General features: G+C 45.1%; 2 protein-coding genes across 3 annotated transcripts; both read left to right on the forward strand.

Annotated features, from left to right (window-relative positions):
- The first annotated feature begins 770 nt into the window (after positions 1–770).
- EIF5A2 (eukaryotic translation initiation factor 5A2) lies at positions 771–8491 on the forward strand. Of its 2 annotated transcripts, XM_014254446.2 has the most exons (6): positions 771–865; positions 1088–1286; positions 2680–2784; positions 4281–4412; positions 4666–4756; positions 7819–8491. In XM_014254446.2, the coding sequence occupies exons 2-5, from the start codon at positions 1122–1124 to the stop codon at positions 4723–4725; spliced, it is 462 nt and encodes a 153-aa protein (XP_014109921.1). In that variant the 5' UTR covers positions 771–865; positions 1088–1121; the 3' UTR covers positions 4726–4756; positions 7819–8491. The 2 variants fall into 2 exon arrangements, with proteins under 2 accessions (XP_014109921.1, XP_005525153.1); XM_005525096.3 differs by lacking the exon at positions 7819–8491 and having other exon boundaries at positions 4666–5549.
- A 253-nt stretch (positions 8492–8744) lies between these two features.
- Positions 8745–10833, forward strand: RPL22L1 (ribosomal protein L22 like 1). Its single transcript, XM_005525097.3, has 4 exons — positions 8745–8813; positions 9096–9188; positions 9571–9692; positions 10580–10833. The coding sequence occupies exons 1-4, from the start codon at positions 8805–8807 to the stop codon at positions 10722–10724; spliced, it is 369 nt and encodes a 122-aa protein (XP_005525154.1). The 5' UTR covers positions 8745–8804; the 3' UTR covers positions 10725–10833.
- The last annotated feature ends 9785 nt before the right edge of the window (positions 10834–20618 follow it).

A 20618-nucleotide genomic window follows, 5' to 3' on the forward strand; every position in this document is an offset into this window, starting at 1 on the left:
CTATCTTACACATAATCCTCCTTTATATTTGAAAATGCTGCAACAAGGTCAGCCTGGAACCTTTCCTTCTTCAGGCTGAACAACCTCAATTCTGATTTTCTTTACAGAGGATCATCTTCATGGTCCTCCCCTGGATCTGCTCCAACAGATCCATCTCTTTCATATGGTGGGGACCCCAGAGCTGGCCACGTTACTCAGTACTAATTATTCCAGTATTAATGGAATATCAAACAGAAGCCCTCGGTAAGGATCTCAGTCATCTCCGTCCCTTCAGGCTGATTATAATGCTTCCAAAATGCTCGTTTCTGATTACCCTGAGAGGGGGCACACGAGGCAGAAAAAGGAGCTTTGTGTGTACAGTCATGCACGGCTCACCGGCCTCTGGGGAATTTTGGGACACACATTCCCCCACATTCCTCTAACTCCCTCCGCCATAGCCAAGGACCCGCGGCTCCCTCAGCCACTCAAGATGGCGGCGGGCCGTGTGGGCTGTGGGGAGGCGGCGGTGCGCGGCGCCGCCTGGCGGCTGAGGAGCGCCGCCTCCGCAACGCCCTGAGCTCGCCCGCCTCCCGCGGGTGCGGGGAGGGGGCGTGGGCAGCGCGCGCGAGTGGGCGGGCACGGGAAGCGCCGCCGGCACGTGGTTCGGGGGAGGGGCTGAAAGGCCACGCCCCCCACGGAATGGCCGCGGGCCAATGAGCGGAGGCGGAAGTGAGGGGCGGGGCCAGGCCGTGCGCGCGCTGCCCGCGCCGCCCCTTCCCGCCGGCCGCCGCAGTGGTGTCGGGCGCGAGTGCGCCGCACCCGCCGCTCCCGCCCCGCTCCCCCGGGACCTCCGCGACCCCCGGCACCCCCCGATCCTCCTCGCAAGGTAACAGGGGCCGCGGGGACGGGAAGGAAGGGGGGCGAAGCAGGCCCGGGGGCGGGAGGCCGGGGGCCCGCGGCACGTGGCGGGTCCCGCCCGCCGCGCACGTGTGCGGGGTGGGGGGGCCCGGTCCGCGCTCCCCGCGGTGGATGGTTCGGTCCCTGTCCGTCCCCTTCTCCCCCTCCCGCCGCCGGGGCTCCGAGCCGATCCTCTCTCGTTGTCGCGCAGCCCCCCCGCCGCCAGTCCTCCCCCTCTCACCGCCATGGCCGACGAGCTCGACTTCACCACGGGCGATGCCGGCGCCTCCTCCACCTACCCCATGCAGTGCTCGGCGCTGCGCAAGAACGGCTTCGTGGTGCTCAAGGGGCGTCCCTGCAAGATCGTGGAAATGTCCACCTCCAAGACTGGCAAGCACGGCCACGCCAAGGTGAGCGCTGCCGGCCCGGCTGTCGCACAGCCCGCAGTGTGCGCTCCTGCGGCTCCCAGCTGGCCGTCAGGGAAGGGTGTAGCGTTTCATTTGGCTCTGCGTCCCGCCTTTGCCTTTCTCGAAGCGATGTCTCATCAATCCAGAGCTGGCTCGAGGGGTTGCAGGCCTGTAAAGCAGGAAGGATTGAGAAACGGGGGGGGTTGGTTTGTTCTCCCAACTTTTATTCGTTAACGCTTTTTTTTAAAAAAAAAAAAAAGAAAAGTTTTAACACTCATAATGACAAGACCAGTTTCTGTAGCGGGGGTACAGTAAGTTCTGGAAGGGGGGCTGATGAAATCACTAGGGCGTGGTTGGGTTGTGCTGTCACTACCCACCAGAGCACTTCTGTGTCTGCCCGTGCCGGCAGACTTTTACTATTGCGGTGTTAGACCAGGAGTGCCCGTGCTGTGTTACATAACCCAGAGCTCGGCAGACACTCGGTGGTACTCTGTGGGTCTGCCTTGGCCCTGTTCTGCTGCCTGCGCCTCGCAGCTCCTTCCTTATTCCAGCACTGAGAGAGGAGTGGCCGTGTCCCAGCAGGGATGTTCTTAGCCACTGTCTGGGGCTGCAGCCCTGCCAAACAGTGGCCAAACAGTTGGCTTATGCAGCTGTCCAGAGCTTGGAGCAAGGCTGAAATCCCTCTTCATTCATTCATTCAGCCACACTTTGGGGTGGGTGTATCAGAGTTTAGAGACAGATCTGTTACAAGCACAGAGTAAGGAGATATGTAAGTTTCCACGACCTTGTACAATATGTGTAGGGGAGTAGAGTATTTGGGGTTTGTCCAAGCTAGAGTAGGTCAAGCTCTTCCTATGTTTTTCCTTTCTCCTTCCCCTTTTTTTAATGGCTTGTTTTAATAGACAGATCCAAATTTCTTAAATACAGAAATGAGAGGAAAAGGACCTGAGAAGAACTGGTTAAACTGGTCATCTAAGCTCTAGCTGCAGCAAGCAGTGCAGATGGCATAAAGGGAGGTGGGAGCTGCTGTGATCTCTGTGCATGACCACCTATTTTCCCCTTAACTGTCTGTTTCTTAGAGCAGCTAGATCTTAAAATAAACATGTTCCTAACAACTCTGAACTCTTAGCTTGCTGCTGTAAATCTACAGAAGGCAGTGGAAGATAACAGTGGCTGGTCTTGTTCTCATGTAGGATTTCTGTAGTGTGCTGTGGAAGGGAGCGAGAGGCCCCTCTCAGTGTGAGGGATGTTTTCATACCACAAGCAAAGGGTTGAGGCAGGATCTGGGATTGCATGTGATCTCATAGGAGTAGAGGAGAACCAACAATACTGATGGTAATAACATCTTGCTTCTCCAGGACCAACAGTAACTGAAGCTATTCTTCTACTCTTACAGGTCCATTTGGTTGGTATTGATATCTTCACTGGTAAAAAATATGAAGATATTTGCCCATCAACTCATAACATGGATGTTCCAAATATCAAGAGGAATGATTACCAGGTGAGTTAACAGTCATATAAGGTTTTATACTCTTAGCACCACACATAAACTCTCTTCATCTCCGAATTTGCCTCTCACTAAAGTCAGAATTAATGGGACTTACCTGTCTGGACATGACACAGCTGAACTCATAGCATCTACTGAATTGTTAAAACTCACTGATGAAGAGAGAGCTCCTTAGTGTATAAACAACCTCAGGTCAGAGTAGCAGTCTTTAAGCATGACAGGTAATAGACATAATTTATACCATGATTTTTCTAGCTATTGTTATAAGGCCACTTCTGGATTCTTTGTGGTACTGACATCCTTTAGAATATGGAGAGAGGTTTTCCCTGATGTAAGTTAATATTAGCTAAAGGGAGAATCAAGATCTAATAATAACTAAATTTGAGTCTAAGCATAAATTGTAATTTATAGTTTCACTCTTACATGGGGTAGATGAATCACCAAAATAGTCCTAACTGTATCTGATACCAATTATAACACTTGCCAAAGTGTTTTCTGCTTCTTGTGGGTAAAGTGGCTTTAGATGACATCAAATAGTTTCGAAGCTCCTGAGCTCTGCAATGAAATGTATGAAGAGAGCAACTTCTCTCTAATGCCCTGTGATTATGGTTAGCGAGTTTTTAAAAGCACAGTTCAGGCTGAGTTGTAACTTGTTTGCTGTCTTATTGCATTAGAAATAGTTCTAATCAGAAACTGACACATCCACATCATCTGGAAAGCTGCAATTGCTTGACAAAGGCCAAGTTCAATGTTTTGAACAGTCTTTAGTGTTTTTAGGACATCTGATGCTGTTGGAATAAAGTGTGACCAACCTGTCTTAGGGTTCAAACCTTCCAAGAAGTTCTTAGTGTTACCTTGATGGTCTTTCTCTTTTGTTCTGGGCTTCTAATTTTTTGGATTTACTGTTCCGTGTTCCAAATTCCCCAACCTGCTCTATCAAAATAGCCATTTCCCTTAGCCCAGGCTTTTGGTTAGGCTGAAAACAGCATTACAAAAGTGGTCTAGGGCTTAGTGGATGTTCCCTAATTTATTAGTGTTTAATGTAAATGATACTATCTCATTGTATAGATGCAGGTATAGAAGTGTGTAGTTACACTGTTGTGTATTTTGTGCACTTTATACAAGCAGTGCTGTTGACTTAACTCCATTCCAGTTATTGTTTCTAATTCACCAATGAAGAAAGTTGTACCACTGACCTGGAAACACCACATTTCCTAAATCACACAGATGGGGTTCTAATGTCCCACCTACTAGGAAGTAACCAGCAGAATTCTGTTGGTTCTTGATAGCAGAATACCTTTTGCTACAGTTGCCTTAACTCTCAGCCCACTGAACTTTTGTTAAAAATGGATTTAAATAAGGTTCTTAACGGTTACAGAGTACTAAAGACTTATTTTAGCAGGTAGAGTTCACTGCCTTCTGCTTACATTAAGTTACTACTGCTGGTGACTGCTGAAGATAAACTTCTAAAAATGAACTTCTCTTTGCAGCTGATAGGCATTCAGGATGGGTATCTCTCCCTGCTGACAGAAAGTGGTGAAGTTCGTGAGGATCTAAAGCTGCCAGAAGGGGATCTTGGCAAAGAAATAGAAGGAAAATTCAATGCCAATGAAGATGTGCAGGTAAGTAGGGAGGGCAGGCATGAACAGTTATGGTTAATCCCACTTGATGATACAATGAAGAAGTCTTACTCTGATATTGACCACCCATATCTCTTTCTGAAGAGTGTGTTTGAGGGGTGGGGATTGGTCTTTGACGTGTGCATTGGAGCACTCCAAAGAGCTGGGATAGATATTAAAATGGGAAAGTTTGTAACTTTTTAGGAGCACTTCCTGTGGCCTGGGCTGGAGCTCACCTCTGTGTCTTCTCTTCCAGATATCTGTCATAAGTGCAATGAACGAAGAATGTGCTGTAGCCATAAAGCCTTGCAAGTAAAGAAGATTGCCAGGCTCGGGCAACTGCTCAGGTCTGGACAAACCACAGATCTATAAATTTGGTCCTTATTGTCACCAAAGCTCTGGCCTTCACAAGCAACCTCATTTCCTTTTTGAATTGTTAAAAAGCAGTGCTGGATTCTGGATTAGTGTTGCAGGCTAACTGGCAGTTTTCAAAATCACTGAGATTTTAATTCCTTAATTGTAACTATTTTAACATTCCTGTGGGTTTCAGCTATGGATCTAAGAAACCAATCAGGTGTTACTAGTGGATATATTTTTATTTGCTTGAGCAAAACAGTGTTTGTCTGTATGAACAGACAAAATACAGTATTCAGGGGCTTTTAGATAAGCTGGTAGATATCTAGGATTATAAAGTGACCTAGAGCACAAATAGTATTTTTCTTGACATCTTTAGGTAGAATTGACAATAAAAGTAGCTTTTTTTTTTTTCTTTCCTTTTTTTAAAGCTTAAGTACTTTGTGGATTGGGACTCTTGCAGAACTGTAGGTGCCAATCACAAGTTTTAGACCAAGAAACTCAAGTGATCAGAAATGCCAGCTGGCTTGACCAAGCCCCAGTGGCCATGTGCAACTAAACTGTATTACCTCTGTTTTCTTCTTTGCCAACTTGTTGGCTTATTGTAACGATAAAATGGTTTAAAAAAAAAGCCTACCTGTGGTTTAGGCAGGCCGTTGGAATATTGAGTAGATAAGACATAGATAGGTCAAGGGGACACAAAGGTGAGAATGGATGTTAAAGCTATAGACTTTCACTCGAGGCCTTTGTCAGACTTGAAAAATAAAATAGAAAAATGCAGTTCAATTGCTTTCCTTTATTATATTTATCTTAACTATAAAAGGGTGACAAACTCATGGGAATCTGTTGCAGTGCTTCCAGCTTTAGGTTTTAACCTTCAGGTTCAGACCATATTTTTGTAGCACAGGGACCACATGTTTTTCAGAAAGTGGGACAAACTGTAGCATTGAGCCTAAACTAAATGCATGTGATTCTTTTTTAAAAAAAAATAAAACTGTTGTATTTTCAAGACATAAACTTGACAGATGATACCGAACAACCATGGCTTCACTATAAAAGTAAATAACTTGCTACCTAGTTAGGGAAGCTGGCTCCTGTCCTGGGGAGTTCTGAGTCATAGCAACACACATGCATGCCTCTTAACTATTTAGTAGCTTAACAAGGCTTCACAGCAATAGTTACGGAAGGATAATTGGCCTGCTTCTGTGTAAGGCATTCAGCTTGAATTCTAAGACTTGGTGACTCTTCATGAGTAGGGAAACTTCCTTAGTCCACGGCTCAGACCTCTCTTCACAGTTGATAAATTGTTTCATGAACTTGCCTTAATGCTTAGTGGCTGATGGAGGATGACACAGAAGCTGCCCTGGACAGCACGCACAAAATTCACACTACTTGGCAGCCAGAGTTGGACTTCATGCTGCTCTTAACTGCTTAAAATGTTTTCAGCTTCATAGTTTCTACTCTCTAGTCTCCAGAAGGCTCGTGGCAACTGTCACGAGCTGCCCTTGGTCACACTGGGGCAGGGCTTAGCAAACCTTGGAGGTGTAATGCAGGTGGCAAAAGCATGTGTTGTTCCCACACCAGGGAGAGCAGTACCAGTGAAGGTAAAGACAGCAATAAATACACTCTGATAATGAAGCACAGCTACCTGGGACACCTAGCAGAGGTAGGATCTGCCCACACGCTCTTGCCTAGCACAAAACGTGTTGCAGGTGAACTCTAAAAATAGCACCTTGACTGAAATGGCAAAAGTGCTTTGAAAAGAAGCTCTAGCTTGAAATGCTTCCAGAATAGCTCTGAAGTGGATGTGGAATAGTTCGGGCTAGTCCGCACTGTGCTCCCTTCTGCCTCTCCATCAAGCTGGTACCTGGAAGTCAGGCTTTGTTGGCTTTGGAGGTGTCTGTAACCATTGCTGATGCTGACAGCAAGCTGAGCTGTGTGGTGTCACATGGGAAGTCACAGGTTGCTACATCAAACTAATGCAAGTTCTATCACCATAGTACAAATACTTCCAATACGCTTGAGAACTACAAGACTTGAATTTGTCCCTGCTCTGGTAGTGCTTTAGTCTATTTTCAGGTTCCTGTCTGTCCTCTAAAACCTTTTTGGAAGACAGGTACTCGATGTCACTGGCCCACAATCTGAGCAGTTACTTGGATTAAGCTCTCTGGGACCAGGGCTGGATTAAGCCCTGATCCTACAAGTGGAGTCCTGGCCTGACTGGAGTTTTCAGGTACTACAGCAATCTAAAGATAGAGGTTTCATGACCTCCATCTTGCTGGAAGAGTCCTCCTTGGGACTTTCAGATGTCCTTCTATTGCAACCTTCAGTTCTGCAAGATTTAAATGATTAAGTACTTCATTATAGGTTTGTTCTTATCTACTTAGTTGTCTTTGTGAAGCACTTCAGGCACCATGGAAGTGCAGAGCATCATGCATGAAGTTTCCCATAGGTACATAAGCATGTCTTAAAGCATAATCTCCAAGTTTCAGTAAGGTTAAAAGTTGCTTCTAAATTAAAACATGTATTTGAGGCTTTTTTTTTTCTCCAAAGTAAGACGCTTCAGTTTCCTGTCAGAATCGTTGCAACAAACTTTGTGATCAGTAGTCCATAGAGATGTGTATTTTTAATATCCATAACCAAGTGCTTAGGGAAGTTCTCCTTTCATAGCTTTACTTTAAAACAAATCTTACCGGTGTATTTGTTCTGTATTACTGTCTTAACACTTAAATTGTGTCAAAACCATAAACTACTTATAGCTGATGGCAATTGCTTAGAGTAAAGCCTGTGAACACAGGGAGGTGGTGAGAGGTATTTCCACTCCAAATAACGTGGTTTTTTATGACTCCTGTTCATTGAGTTTCTCTTACTACTTCACACAATTGGAAAGACTGCAGTGTTTCCTGCCTCAAATGTTGGCAAATAATACTTTAAGAATTCAACAGATCCTTCTAATTTTTGCTTATAATGGTGGTTTTTCAACTGGGCTCTTGCTGGTTGAGCCATGTTCTCAGGGCTGTTTTTTTTAAGCTGAAGTTCATTGTTTCTCTTGCAGGTTTTTCTAATCCGAAGTGTACCCAGAAACGGTGCATGATCTGTAGTTTCACAATACAGATAATTTTACATAATCTGTAAAGAAGTCAAGTTTGTTGACAGTTCTAACTCTTATGGTTACTGCAGGTCAGTCTCACAAGAATTCAAAATTCAATAAATCCCACTATTTTATTTTATTTTTTTTTTTTGGTTGAGTAATTAGAATGTAGTTTGTTACGGTAGACTTCAGGCTATAAAGAGACCTTGTTCAGGGTATCTCGGGTACCTGCTGGGAATGTTAGTGAAGGCGCGCATCCTGGAGCGATCGGCAGCTCAGCACGAGGTGGTCGGAGGCTCTCCAGCACCTGCACTGTGGCCCTGCAGTGTTTGGCATCCGGGAGTGACTTGGGTTTGTTGAACTCCGAGGAAATGTTTGCTGTGCTTTGCTGTATCGAAGAACCCCTTTTGTCCTGTGCTGTGTGTTGTAAGCGAACCTGGCTGCTGCTGCTCCCGGAGCGCCACGGCCTCCACGGCTTTTAGGAACCCACCCTGTGAGCCGGGCGCCGCAGCAGCTCCGGTGTCTGTTTGGGAAGCTCTGTTACTGTTCTCAACACCGTGGAAACGATCAGGGGAAAGATTTGTACGTGTGTGTGTGTTTTGCTCCAGAAACAATAAAGGTGTCAGTGCTGTGGGGAGATTGTACTGGTTACAGTTACGGGAGCGCGGTGGGGCTGCCAAGGGGGCTTCGCAGCCACTTGCAGGGCGGGGGGGACGGGCGGTTGCGGTTCGTGCTGGGGGGAAGAGGAAGGTGAAGAGGAAGGCGTGCGGCCGCTTCCCCTCCCGCGGGAACAACGCCGGGAAATTCCACACGGGATTCCCTTCATGGGGCCGCCATCTTCCCGGGACTGCCGGCGCCTCCCGGCGTGCCCCGCGCGTCGGCGCGGTGACGTCACCGCCGCTGCTATAAAAGCGCGGCGTGGCCGGCCGCACTTCCTTTCTGTGGGAGCCATGGCGCCGGTGAGAGCGGGAGGGAGGCGGCGGGGCCGGCCGGGGGACCCTTGGGCCGGGTGAGGTGCCGTGGGCCGGGTGAGGAGCCGGCGGCCGGCCCGCTGCGAGCGGGGCTTTCCCGAGAGCGCTTCGTGTGGGACGCGGCCGTGTCGGGCCGTGCTGAGCCGGCTGCAGTGAGCCGCGCTGGCCGGGAGGTGGCGCTCCCGCTGCCCTGTGTGTCACCCCCTTGGGTCGGGTAAAAGTTTTTTATGGCGCGGTTTGTTAATGGTGAGGAATTCTTTGGTGTTTCAGCAAAAGGATCGAAAATCCAAAAAGTCAGCCTGGAAGTTTTGCCTTGACTTGACCCATCCTGTGGAAGATGGAATCTTTGATTCCGGGAATTTTGTAAGTGGTTTTGTTTATACTTATGACGCATAGTATAATAAAAGTCTTAGTGCAGTAACTGAAGTACAGTTGAAAAGCTACATTCTAAATGAGTTAAATCATCAGCTGTACTTTAAAATGGTGTCATTAAAAAAAAAATGAATTGTTTTATAGCATGCTTCATACCCATCCATGAATAGAACTCTTTTAAATTAATTTCTGTTCTAGCGCAGGGGTGATTTTTTATAATTACATGCTATAAAGTATTTTTGCACTCTAAATACTTCTTGTCAGGACATAAGTAAATGGTGGTTTTTAATGTTGCTTCCTGACTAGGGTCCCTTCCCTAGTTCATACCTAGGGTGCCATTCCCTAGTGTTCTATTTCTTTAATGTTGAAACAGGAACAATTCCTAAAGGAGAAGGTTAAGGTCAATGGGAAAACTGGAAACTTGGGCAATACCGTTCACATTGAACGTCTGAAGAACAAGATCACAGTGACGTCTGAGAAGCAGTTTTCTAAAAGGTTGGTGTTTGTGGGGTTTGAACTGTGGGATGTTGAACATAAAACCAGAGTCATTTAGCTTGGGAAAGATCTTCATGATCATCAAGTCCAGCCATAAACCTGACAATGCCAAATCCACCACTAAACCATGTCCCATAAACGCCCATTAATATTCAGTTCCTGCCTGCAAAGTGAATTCCAATTAGTGCACTTCTGATACTTGGAGAGGTGTTAGCTCTTAACCTTCATAGCACTTGTAAATATTAGTGAAACATGTAATTAAAACAGATTTATTATATCAGATATTTAAAAATCGCTTTTTAAAACTCAAGGCTTGATTGCTAATTAATGTTGACTCTAAGCATATTAATAGAGATACTTTATATAGGCCCTAAGAAGAGTATCAGGGGGAGGTGGACCTTTAAAATAACACTGAATTAATGTCACGGGTGGCTGTTTGATTATTTAATTGGTTGTATTATAATGAATGTGTGCATGATGTGGGTTGTTGCAAACAAACCCTTCAAGCCAAATGAAGTCTTAAACTGATCAGTTTGTTAGGACACACAAGAGCTGAGTGCACTGATAAGAGGTACAAATCCTTCCCTGCATCCCCACTTTGTTTGCTGATACAAGTGCAGGAGAATCTGTTATGCTGGACCAAGGTTTAGAACCAGGTACCAGTGCTTTCTGGTTCCTGGCGTTTTACTGTGTAGTCAAATGAATAATGAATTTCTACGTATCTGTAGTGAAAATATGCTTTTATCGCCTGCTATAGTGAAAATTTTCTATTTCTGGGTATAATTACTGTGGTATTACCCTGCTTGTGACATTGTGTTGGGTGGAGTGCAGGCAGCAGCAGGGCTTGTCCAGTGAGAAGCTTCTAATGTGAAATTCCTGGTTTTCAGGTACCTGAAATACCTCACCAAGAAGTACCTCAAGAAGAACAACCTGCGGGACTGGCTCCGCGTCGTGGCATCCGACAAGGAGACGTACGAGCTGCGCTACTTCCAGATCAGCCAGGATGAAGAGGGATCAGAGTCTGAGGAATAACTGAACCTTGGTTTTATGCTCAGTGCAGAGTACAAAAGACTAGAACATCTATTTATAAGAAGACTTTAACTTATTGGTGAATAAAGATTTTGTACCCTGTTGGACAGAGCATGGTTGGTTTTCTGGTATTTTTCTTAAATTCTAATTGGAAAATGGCACAGGAATTGTTTGATTTGCAGTTTTCCTTCCACTGCCAGGAATTTGCTGTTCAGTTGGCACCAGTGAAAGTCCCAGTAGGAAAAAACTGAGCCCTTTGTCCCATGCATGTGTAGGACAGTTTAATCAATTTTAAATCGTATTGGTACAAATAGTTGTACAGCTTGTTGTGACTGAAAGTACCAACTCCCCCTTTGAATTTATGTGAAGGCAAAGGCAAAATATTTAATACAAGTCTAATTCTCGCTATTTTAGTTTAAAAATAGGCCTGCAGGTGGTAAATTTTTTTTTTCTGTGATTTTCCTCACTCTAGTTGGTTGTGGTATAACCACAAGTTGAACTGGAGGACAACAGATATTTGATAGGTTTGTATTAGATGGATAAATAAGGAGGTGGAGACAAACCTGATTAGCAGCAACCAGCTAAAACATCTTAATAAAAGGACTGAAATGTCTTTCAAGATTGACAGTGCTTGAATCCCTAAAAATCTATACAGATGTTTCTCCTTTTATGATATATTTTACAGTTCTTGCATTTGACTTCTGGGATAATTTCTTTAAAATGGGTATTTCCCTAGTACAAGTGGGGAGTTCTTCACTGAAACAATTCCATAACTGTGAACTAGTTCTTCATACAGTATCAAGAGAGACTTACGTTTTCATGATGAAAACAGTATTTGTGAGACTGCACTTGGAGTAACTTGTATGTAGATGAATTTCAGTGCCATGTAGTATCCTCTGTGATTAATCAGAATAATTACTCAAGTTCCAGTGTGCTGGTGAACTTTGGTATAAATAATGCCGTATTTGTTCAGTATCATAAACCAGGGATGCCTCTAGACACTGATACTGAACTTTGTGCTTGAACAAGTCTAGTAGTTGAGGCTGAAGTGTGCCCACTAAATTGTTTGATCTCCTGATAATTTTTAAATTTTTTTTATTACATCAGCATTGTTTTTGCTGGAAAACCTCTGAGAGAATTTAGAGACTTGATAAAGCACAAAACAATGCATTACAGTCAAATGGTACCAAATTTTGCTACCTAGATCTAAATAAGGATTGCAGGAGAGGAAATTAATTTTGTCAACAGCTTTTTTGGTATCATTTGTTATTTTCCAGTGTGCTTGAGCAGCTGTTCCTGGCCCAGGCAGAGGAGAAGAAGCAGCAGTGGAGTAACAGCTACTTGTGCTGTGTCTGCCTCACTGGTTGTTTAATTTTGCTGATCAAAGGCAGCAAAAGGAAGTGAGCAGTGTGTGTAACTGGCTGCAAGACAGGATGTGTTGGATTTCATATGCTCCAGTGAAAATAAAGCAGCACAAGTCCTGCCCCAGTCTGGGGCACTGGGTAGTGCTGCCTTGGAATTTCCCATTGGAGGAAAACCAGGCAGTGGTGAAGCAACAGTTAAGGGTAGATTTCTTCTTTTTCTGAAAATCCCAGAGATCACTAATGCTGTTAAAAAACATTTACAGTACCAGTAATTAATGCTCTGTTGAGCAAGCCACGTTTCTCATGGTAAAGCTGCAAGTATTTCTAAAACTAACCTGTTCACTACATGAAGTTAAGCAAAGGGCCTGACTTAACAGCTCCATTTCAAAACCCAGCCCCACCTGGTGTTTCAGAGCTGTGCTTTTATGTGACAACACATCCTTTGCACCACACTGACACAACAAACCTGTTGTGATTAAATGGAACAAATACCAACAAAAATCAGAGCTAATGGGATCACGCTGCCTTGTTATCCTCTCTTTCAAAGCAGGCTGGCAGCCACGTGTGTGGTTGTGCAGCCTAACAGACACAGATTGTCACCAGTCAGAGGAAAACAAGGCCTGGGATTGCAAGAAAAAGCAACTTACTTCAGAGCTGGTTTTGGAGGAAAACTGCCAAAGTGCTCCTGTAGGTTTGTATTACTCCCTGAGTTTAACTGCAGTGAGGATGGAATTCCTTTTCCCAATGCTTGAAAATATTGTTAAACTTAGAAAAAACAAAATTCTGATAACTCTGGATCTAGAGTACTTAATAAATTTGGTAAAATTTTCCTTTAGATCCAGCCAGGCATTTTTGTTTTGTCCCTGTGTTGCTGCCCAAGCTCCACTGGGCACACCCACAGCTTCCTATCCTGAGTGTGGATGCTGTTACAGCTCTTCTGCAGGTAGAACTTTTATCAGGTCATGGTGCATGTATATGTTAGGCATAGAAACCACAAAAGGGGATTTTAAATGTAAATGGAGCTTTTAAAATATGATTGTTAAATGTTTAATGGGGAAAACTAGCTGGAGTCTACAGGTGAGACACTCCAGGCAAAGCTTCAGAAAAATGGTGATTCTTCCATAATTTCATGTGTTTTTGCAGCTGAAGTGGCCAGGTGTGATGCAGGTGGCAGGCAGGAAAGAGAGCCTGTTATTGTTCAAATGTAAATTTATACAAATTACCCAGATGAGAGTTGAAGCAAGGCTTTTTTAAAAGCCAGAGGTCAGTGTTTCTCATTTTAGGTGGGAAATAACTCGGGCAGGTAGCTGCTTTGCCAATTTTCTTTTCAACAGAATCTGCTGTTGGAAATCACCAGTTTTGTTCATGTTTATTTTGAAAGTTCAAAGATCCCAAACAGCTTGATCACGCACAGGGCTGACTGTTGGAATTTTCCATGTTCAGTGCTGGATAGGAGCCCAGAAAAGCCCTGCTCATTGGAGGGCCAGGCTCTCCTCAGAGCTGCAGGGATGTGCTCCTGTGGCAGCCAGGGATGAAGATGCTGTGAACAATAATGCACCCACAGCATGGAGACTGCACAGGTGACAGCAGCTGCTGTCAAGCTTGGCAGCCACAGAAACACCCCAGCTTCAGATGATGCTCAGGCTGATTTAGGATTTCCAGAAGGGGAAAGTACAAAATCCAGCAGGAGTGAGTGAGTGCTCCAGGAGCAGCGCTTTGCCTCCACCCAGCTGAGAGCCCTGGTCCATCAGACCAGAGGTTTAATTTGGGAAGAGGAATAATCCTCCAAAAAGCAAAGCACCAATTTTACTGGTAGCACAGCAGGTGGGCCAGGGCCAGCACCTGCCAGCTCAGGAAAGCAATGGCACCATAACTCTTACAAGGCTTTAATAGAGCCAAAATTCTTACATAAATATATTTTATAAATACATATAAATAAAATATCAAATATGTTCTCCCCTCTTTCAATAGTTTTCCCCTTCATCTCTCAAAAAATGTTTGCTGTCTTCCAAACAAAATCAGTTTATGAGAGACATCCCACACGTGTAAAATTCTGATGTCTGTCATATAATAAGAAGAAACAGATTTTAAGCACAAGTGGCTGTTGCCAGAGCAGCAGTAGCAGCACCACACAGGCTATTTATGTGTGAGCATACAGAGATACTATTTTTCTGCACCAGCAGGCTTTTATCACTTTTGCTGCAGCAAAACTCTGTCTTCCATTAAAAAAAGAGCAACAAACCCCACAAGATTTTACCAGTTTTAAGCATCACTAGTAAAGTTTCTTCTAACGTATCTGTACACTTTCTGTCTGCTTGTCCTCCTGGCCAATAGCCCCACCAGAAAACAGCTTTATTAAATATCCAGAAATAGTAAGATCAGAAATAAAGAGGTAAATAATAGCAGGAAATAGCTGAAAAATGTGTTGTTTACAATATACTCAGCATGTGGCAGGTATTAAAGGAGGTGCAGACTCAACATTGTCACATAATATCAGCACAAAGTAATTAGAAACAGAGAGGCCGGTGGAAAAATAAATACTCAATAATAGCTTGGATGTACCCAGCAGCAGGAAATGAGCTTCAGTGGTTGAGGGATCTGATTACACCAAATATAGACAAAAATAAGGAACAATTGTTGCTTTTTACAGGCAAAAACAAAGCAAAGGGTCCTTATTGGGCAGATCAGAAGTTATCAAGTTACCTCCTCATTTTGTACACGTGAGTATAATATTTACATACACTCTACATAGGTATCTATTTTATTTATTTTATGTATTGGAGGGCTCTGGGGCTGCCTCAGGAGTCCTGGTGGGGCTTTGGCAGGGATTCATGTCAGCACCATCCTCTTGCAGCAGCTAAATCCACCCGGCCCATCCTGCTGCCTCCGACTGCTGCCCTGCGGACACAGGAATAATTAAATTCCCGTGGGGGGTGCATTTCTGGCAGGCTGCTGGCGTGGAGCTCCTTTCAGGCTTGCCTTGGCACCGTGGCTGCTATTTGAGCCCTACCTCATGCTGGAGCAATGCTGGGTGGGAGGAGTGGCCTGGGATAACTGGGACAGTGGCTGTAATGTGCCCCAAATTGGATGCAGCTGGATCCCATGAAGTCTTCATGGAGGAGATTGAAAGATTGATTCCAAGGAGGGTTTCTGTGACCACTCTGAGCCTGAAAACTGCCCTGAGCAGCATTTTCTACCTGAATCCCTTTGGTGTGGGCATAAATAAACACACAAAGCACTAAGGAGCCAACAGCCAGGAAAGATTTTCCATTGCTGTCCATCCAGTCTGGATTTAAGTGGAAAATTAAGAGAGAAATGCTTTAATAGATAATTAACAAATTTCTTTTTTAACATTTATATAGCTTACCATATCAAGGCAGTTCAAATACCCCATCCCAGCAAACATTAAATCATGATTTAAGCCTGACATTTGTTACATGGCTTTTGCTGTCAGGTTGGGGGTTTAGTAGGGATTTTAAATGGGAACATGGGACAACAGGAATTTTTTCAGTGGGCACTGTGGCTCAATCACCACACTGGTGTTCCCTGCACACCAACAGGATGCTCTGAGCCCAACCTCCAGGTGCCAAAGCCCACAACAGCATCAGCATCTTCTTAATCGCTGGCACAGGGGACAGGGAAAGGACAGAAGGCACTGAATAATAAACACAGCAAAATGCACAAACAGCAGAAATGAAAGCAAATAGCTAAAACTCTTCAGTTTGATACAGAAGAGTAAAATGCTGCCACTGAGTTGGGCTGGGGAGACCCCAGTTATCCCCCACCTCTCATCCAGGACAGATAAGGGAGTGTTCAGCCGTCCCTGTTCCCAACCTGATAACATTTTCCAGCAAAACTGAGTTCATCAGTCTTCATCCTTCCAGCTCATTTAGAAATTATTTACACTGGTGGCAGATAAGGGTCCTGAGACAGGGGTGGTTTTGCTGACACAACAGGCTGGGAGCTGTAAAGCCTCTGTGCTTCTCCCCCAGCAGCTGTTCCAAGGTTCTTCCTCCTGCCCCAGCCTGCAATGCTGAGACCCCTGGGGGATAAAGATCCTCCCCATGGCCCCTGCAATGGGGCACAGTGTGGGGCTGGCAGGAATAACTTGCAGAGCCCGTGGGTGGGCAGCAAGGGACAGCTGAAGTGGGGTGAGGAGCTTGAAGCCCAAAGCAGGATAAATTGTCTGTCTCTCTATAAATATGTATAATTCCCAGGGAAAGTGCCTCCCAGGGGACAGGCATCACAGCAGCAGGTGCTGACAGTGCTGCCCCCCATCTGAGCTGGCACTGAGTACTCAAGTTCCAAACTCCATTAGGATAATCTCCATAATTACACAGTGCAACCACAGAAGTGTAACTGAGTATTTGGTGTTGACCCTGAGCACCAGGGACTGGGATGAGCTGGGTGGCCCTTGGAGGTTAGCAGGGAGAGGAAATCTGCTTATTCTCTGTGACTTCTGACCTTGAAATCCACCCTGGAAAGCTCAGGAGGGCTCTTTTCCTCTCCCCCCAAACACAATAAAGAGGCATGAAGCAACCAATGTTTTTGCAGATGCAGAATTATCTGTTGGGAGAACAAACTGCAGAGATTGTGACATAAAGCTGTGACTTTCCTGCTCACCTTTATCAGGGAGCCTGTTTCCCACATCAACCCAGTAATAAAATAAAAAAAATAAATAAAAAATAAAAACCAAAGCCCATTAAATCAGAAACCTGGCAAAACCCTGGGCTTTTGTTCCAGTATATTTTGGGGGTTTTGTCTGTCAGTGCCATTGGAGGGATGGCTCTCTGCCCCAGCTCTGATGCTCTTTGCCAGGGTGGGATTGCTGGACTCAGTGCAGAAAGGGCGTTGTGCTGCTGTACAGAAAACCTCTGTGGAGGTTTTTGCTTGCAGGTCAAGAAGCTGCTGCTGCTGTTGCTTGCCTGATTCCTCTGGGTGTTTTGTATTGCACACAGCCAAGAAGAAAACGTTATGATTATAAGAGTGTTTATGTGTGCTGTCCTGAGCTTTACTAAGCCCCAGGAGCAGCTGGAATACCCAATTCCCTTTAAAACAAATGGCACTCCTGTGCCAGCCCTTTCAAGATAGTTTTACAAACAGATCTTAGAGATACGAGCTCAAAAAATGAGTCTTCCAGGGTGGCTACATCCAGCACTGTTACTCAAAGATAAGAGGGAAGATATGAGTCAGAATCAGTGCTGACATTAGGCCAGGGATTATGTTCTGTCACACAGTCTTGAAAATAATTGGAAATTTGAGTTGAGTAATTAAAAGTTCTAAGGTGAATTCAGGATTATGGAAAAGAGCTGCTTGCCCAGCTGGTGCACAACATTCCAGCTGGTGCACAATTCAGCTGCATTCATTATCTATAACCAATCTTACAAATTTTACGTTTCCCTGGGTATTTTTCTTAATGAACTTCAAGAATCAACATGTTGGCATGCTCATGCACATCCACATCCACTTGTACTTTCAGATTCCTCCTTTGCTCTTACTTCTAAGGCAGTGCATTAATGTCACCATTTAAGTACTATTTACAGTACTCTGAAGACCAAAAATTGAAGCTAAAATGCTTAAAGACCCTACTATCAATGTGACCATGCTTTGATTCGCTGCAGATGCAAAATAGCAACCAAACAGGCAAGTGAAAAGCAGAGCTGGGATGCACATCAGCATCAGCATCATGAGATGTAGGTCTGTTGGCTGTGACAACCCTGGCAAAACCACAACTGCCTCATGCCAAGCCTTTGAAAACATGGAATCATCTGGAAGAGATGAGATATAGGAAATACAGATCCCAAGTGAAGTCAGAAATTTGTAGTCTAGATCTGAGAAAAATGTTCACTGAGAATAAGCTGATGGAATTCTCCAAATCACTTGCTGAAGCAGCTGCCCAAAATTATTACATTTATGTGAAAGTGCACACTAGCACATCCCAGGAGCAAACAGTGGATCTCCAGGAACAAGAGTTGGGGGTAATTGTTGCCAGACTAGTTCTTGGTTGATTAGCCAAAATAAAAATATTCTTTAGAAACCCATTGATTTGGGTAAAATGTTTGCTAGGTCTGGAAGATTTTCTCCCGTATCTGTTTCCATTAGCAGTTTATCTCACTGACTGGAAATGGGTATTTTTCCTAAAATTTTAAGGACCCAGCAGACATGGGACTGAAGGTGACTCCTGGGAACAAAGAGAAGAAAAGGAAAGAAATGTGACCCAGAGAGGCTACTCTGACGCCAGCTACATCCTGGCCATCTGCTAGACTCAAATACCCAGCCAAAATAATGCATGGGGATTTTGTTGTCCTGTCTGGCAGACTAAATGCCTTGAAAAAGCCCCAATCAGGTCACACCAGCTCTGTTTGCCACCTCTCCAGCACAGATCTGCTGACATTCTGTGCCAGCTGCTGCCCAAAGGGGAGCACAGATGACAGAAGATGCTTCATCACCTACTGAGGCAGTTTTTGCATCCCTGCTGTTTGTTCACAGCCCCAGATCCCTGGAAGTGCCCAAGGCCAGGTTGGATGGGGCTCTGAGCAACCTGGGATAGTGAAAGCTGTCCCTGCCCATGGCAGCGGGGTGGAACAAGATGATCTTTAAGGTCTCTTCCTACCCAAACCCTTCTAGGATTCTATGATTTTACTCTCATGCCTCTCTCCTTTGATCCTGAATCAAAAGAACCAGGGCAAATGAAAGAAAGCTGATCACCAAACAGATGAAATTTCCTAATGACTCCCTTCAAGGTCTCCGCCAGCACAATTTAGATGGATGCATCAACATGTACAAACTAAAATGCACTGTGAATGAAGAAGCATTGCCCTGATGAGGGAATATTTGCTGTAATTTGTTTTGCAGGCACTTAGCAAAAACAGAATAAAAAGAAATGGGGAGAGCACCCAACAAAATAATATGAAAATGGAGCCTCTGGCAGCCTCTGAAATGCACACTTTTAATCCAATTAGAGCATGGAGTGGATGAGGGACCCTGGACACGAAGTAGCCAAACTCTACTTGTGCTTTTGTTACACTGCTGCAGGTCTGAGCACAATCTGTTCCACGAGTGACTAGAAAGAAAATACATTACAGCTGTGAGGAAAATGGATTTTTCTTTTCTTCTAAACCTACTGTGAAATATGAATTGGGAATTCATTAGCTATGAGCTGCTGCAAAGTAACATTGTTCTTAAAATATTCTCCTGGTTCCAGAGGACCTTGGTTAACTGCAGACAGAGCACAGAGGTCCTTCATTTCATAAAATGTCCTGGGAAGGATCATTAGAAATTACTTACAGATTCTTTCAGAGGCTTTTTAATTTCCATTTGCAGACTCTAAGTGATGACAAAGCAGAAAGGCTTTAAGCTGGAGGAGGGTAGATTTAGATTAGATATTGGGAAGAAATTCTTCCCACTGAGGGTGGTGAGGGCCTGGAACAGGCTGCCCAGAGAAGCTGTGGCTGCCCCTGGATCCCTGGAAGTGTCCAAGGCTGGGCTGGATGTGGCTTGGAGAAACCTGGGACAGTGGAATGTGTCCCTGCTCATGGAAGTGGGTTGGAACTGGATGAGCTTTAAAGTCTCTTCAAACCCAAACCATTCTCTGATTCCATGTGAACAGTGAATCTGCAGCTGTTGAGTGGTGAAGGAGAGGATGCCACAGGCTCTGCTGCTCACAGAGACAGGAATGGAGAAGGAAGAGCATTGGGCAAAGCAGTCTGTGGCTTATCCACATCCCAACACCCTCCTGTGGGATGCTCAACAGCTCTGGATGCAATGAGCAGCATCGGTCCTTGGGACCTGTTCAGGTTCCTGCAGGTCCACCCAAGGTCCATTCGAGGACAGGCACAGCTGGGACACTGTCACCATCACTGCAGCATCTGAGCAAGGTTTTTGGAGGTAGAAGGACCACCAAGATCTGCCAATGATGGACAGAGGGAGCAGGGGTAGGATGGATGTCCTGAAACTTTAAAGTCTCCTTACTACTGGAAGAGTTTGATTTCCGTGGCCTCAGCAATATTTGATATCCTGCCAAGAAATCACTCATCATGCTGAGGGCTGCATTTCAACAAATGAGGAACAGTCCTGCTCCTCCAAAGTCTGCTCAGAGACTGGTGAGAGCCACTGAACACAGCTGGCTGTACTGTACATGTCCATACATCTCCCTGCTCTGCCCAAAGCTGGCATATGGTTGGCCTTTCTGCTCAGGTCCCAGCTATACTTTGATTCCAAATTTGCTTCAATTCCCCCCCTTCCTGGAGGACCAGGCCCACAGCTTTGGCCCAGGCCCTTCACAGTCACCGTGTCAGAGAGCAGTGGGGTCATTACCAGAGAGCCCAGTGGATGTGATGGGCAGGCTTCCAACACCATCATCCAGCTCTAGTTGAACAGCCACACCATGGAGGTGGATCCTGCAGAAGTAACTCCCCACCACCAGAGTGGGAGCAGCTTTTGAATTCAGCACTTATCACCTCAGTCCATCACCTGCACAATTAAACCTTTCTTCCCCCATAAAACAGCAGAAACCAACACAAACAGCATAACC

This window comes from Pseudopodoces humilis, chromosome 11, assembly GCF_049639895.1.
Source record: "Pseudopodoces humilis isolate 2021_Gansu_Grassland_sample_001 chromosome 11, ASM4963989v1, whole genome shotgun sequence".
NCBI classification, from domain to species: domain Eukaryota; kingdom Metazoa; phylum Chordata; class Aves; order Passeriformes; family Paridae; genus Pseudopodoces; species Pseudopodoces humilis.

Bases quoted from the DNA above. Each gene is read 5' to 3' on its own strand.
- EIF5A2 (XM_014254446.2), top strand. From the start codon at position 1,122: ATGGCCGACGAGCTCGACTTCACCACGGGCGATGCCGGCGCCTCCTCC. The intron at 1,287-2,679 runs GTGAGCGCTGCC...CTACTCTTACAG, and splicing joins GCAAGCACGGCCACGCCAAG to GTCCATTTGGTTGGTATTGA. The intron at 2,785-4,280 runs GTGAGTTAACAG...TTCTCTTTGCAG, and splicing joins TCAAGAGGAATGATTACCAG to CTGATAGGCATTCAGGATGG.
- RPL22L1 (XM_005525097.3), top strand. The intron at 9,189-9,570 runs GTAAGTGGTTTT...ATGTTGAAACAG, and splicing joins TCTTTGATTCCGGGAATTTT to GAACAATTCCTAAAGGAGAA. The intron at 9,693-10,579 runs GTTGGTGTTTGT...CCTGGTTTTCAG, and splicing joins GAGAAGCAGTTTTCTAAAAG to GTACCTGAAATACCTCACCA.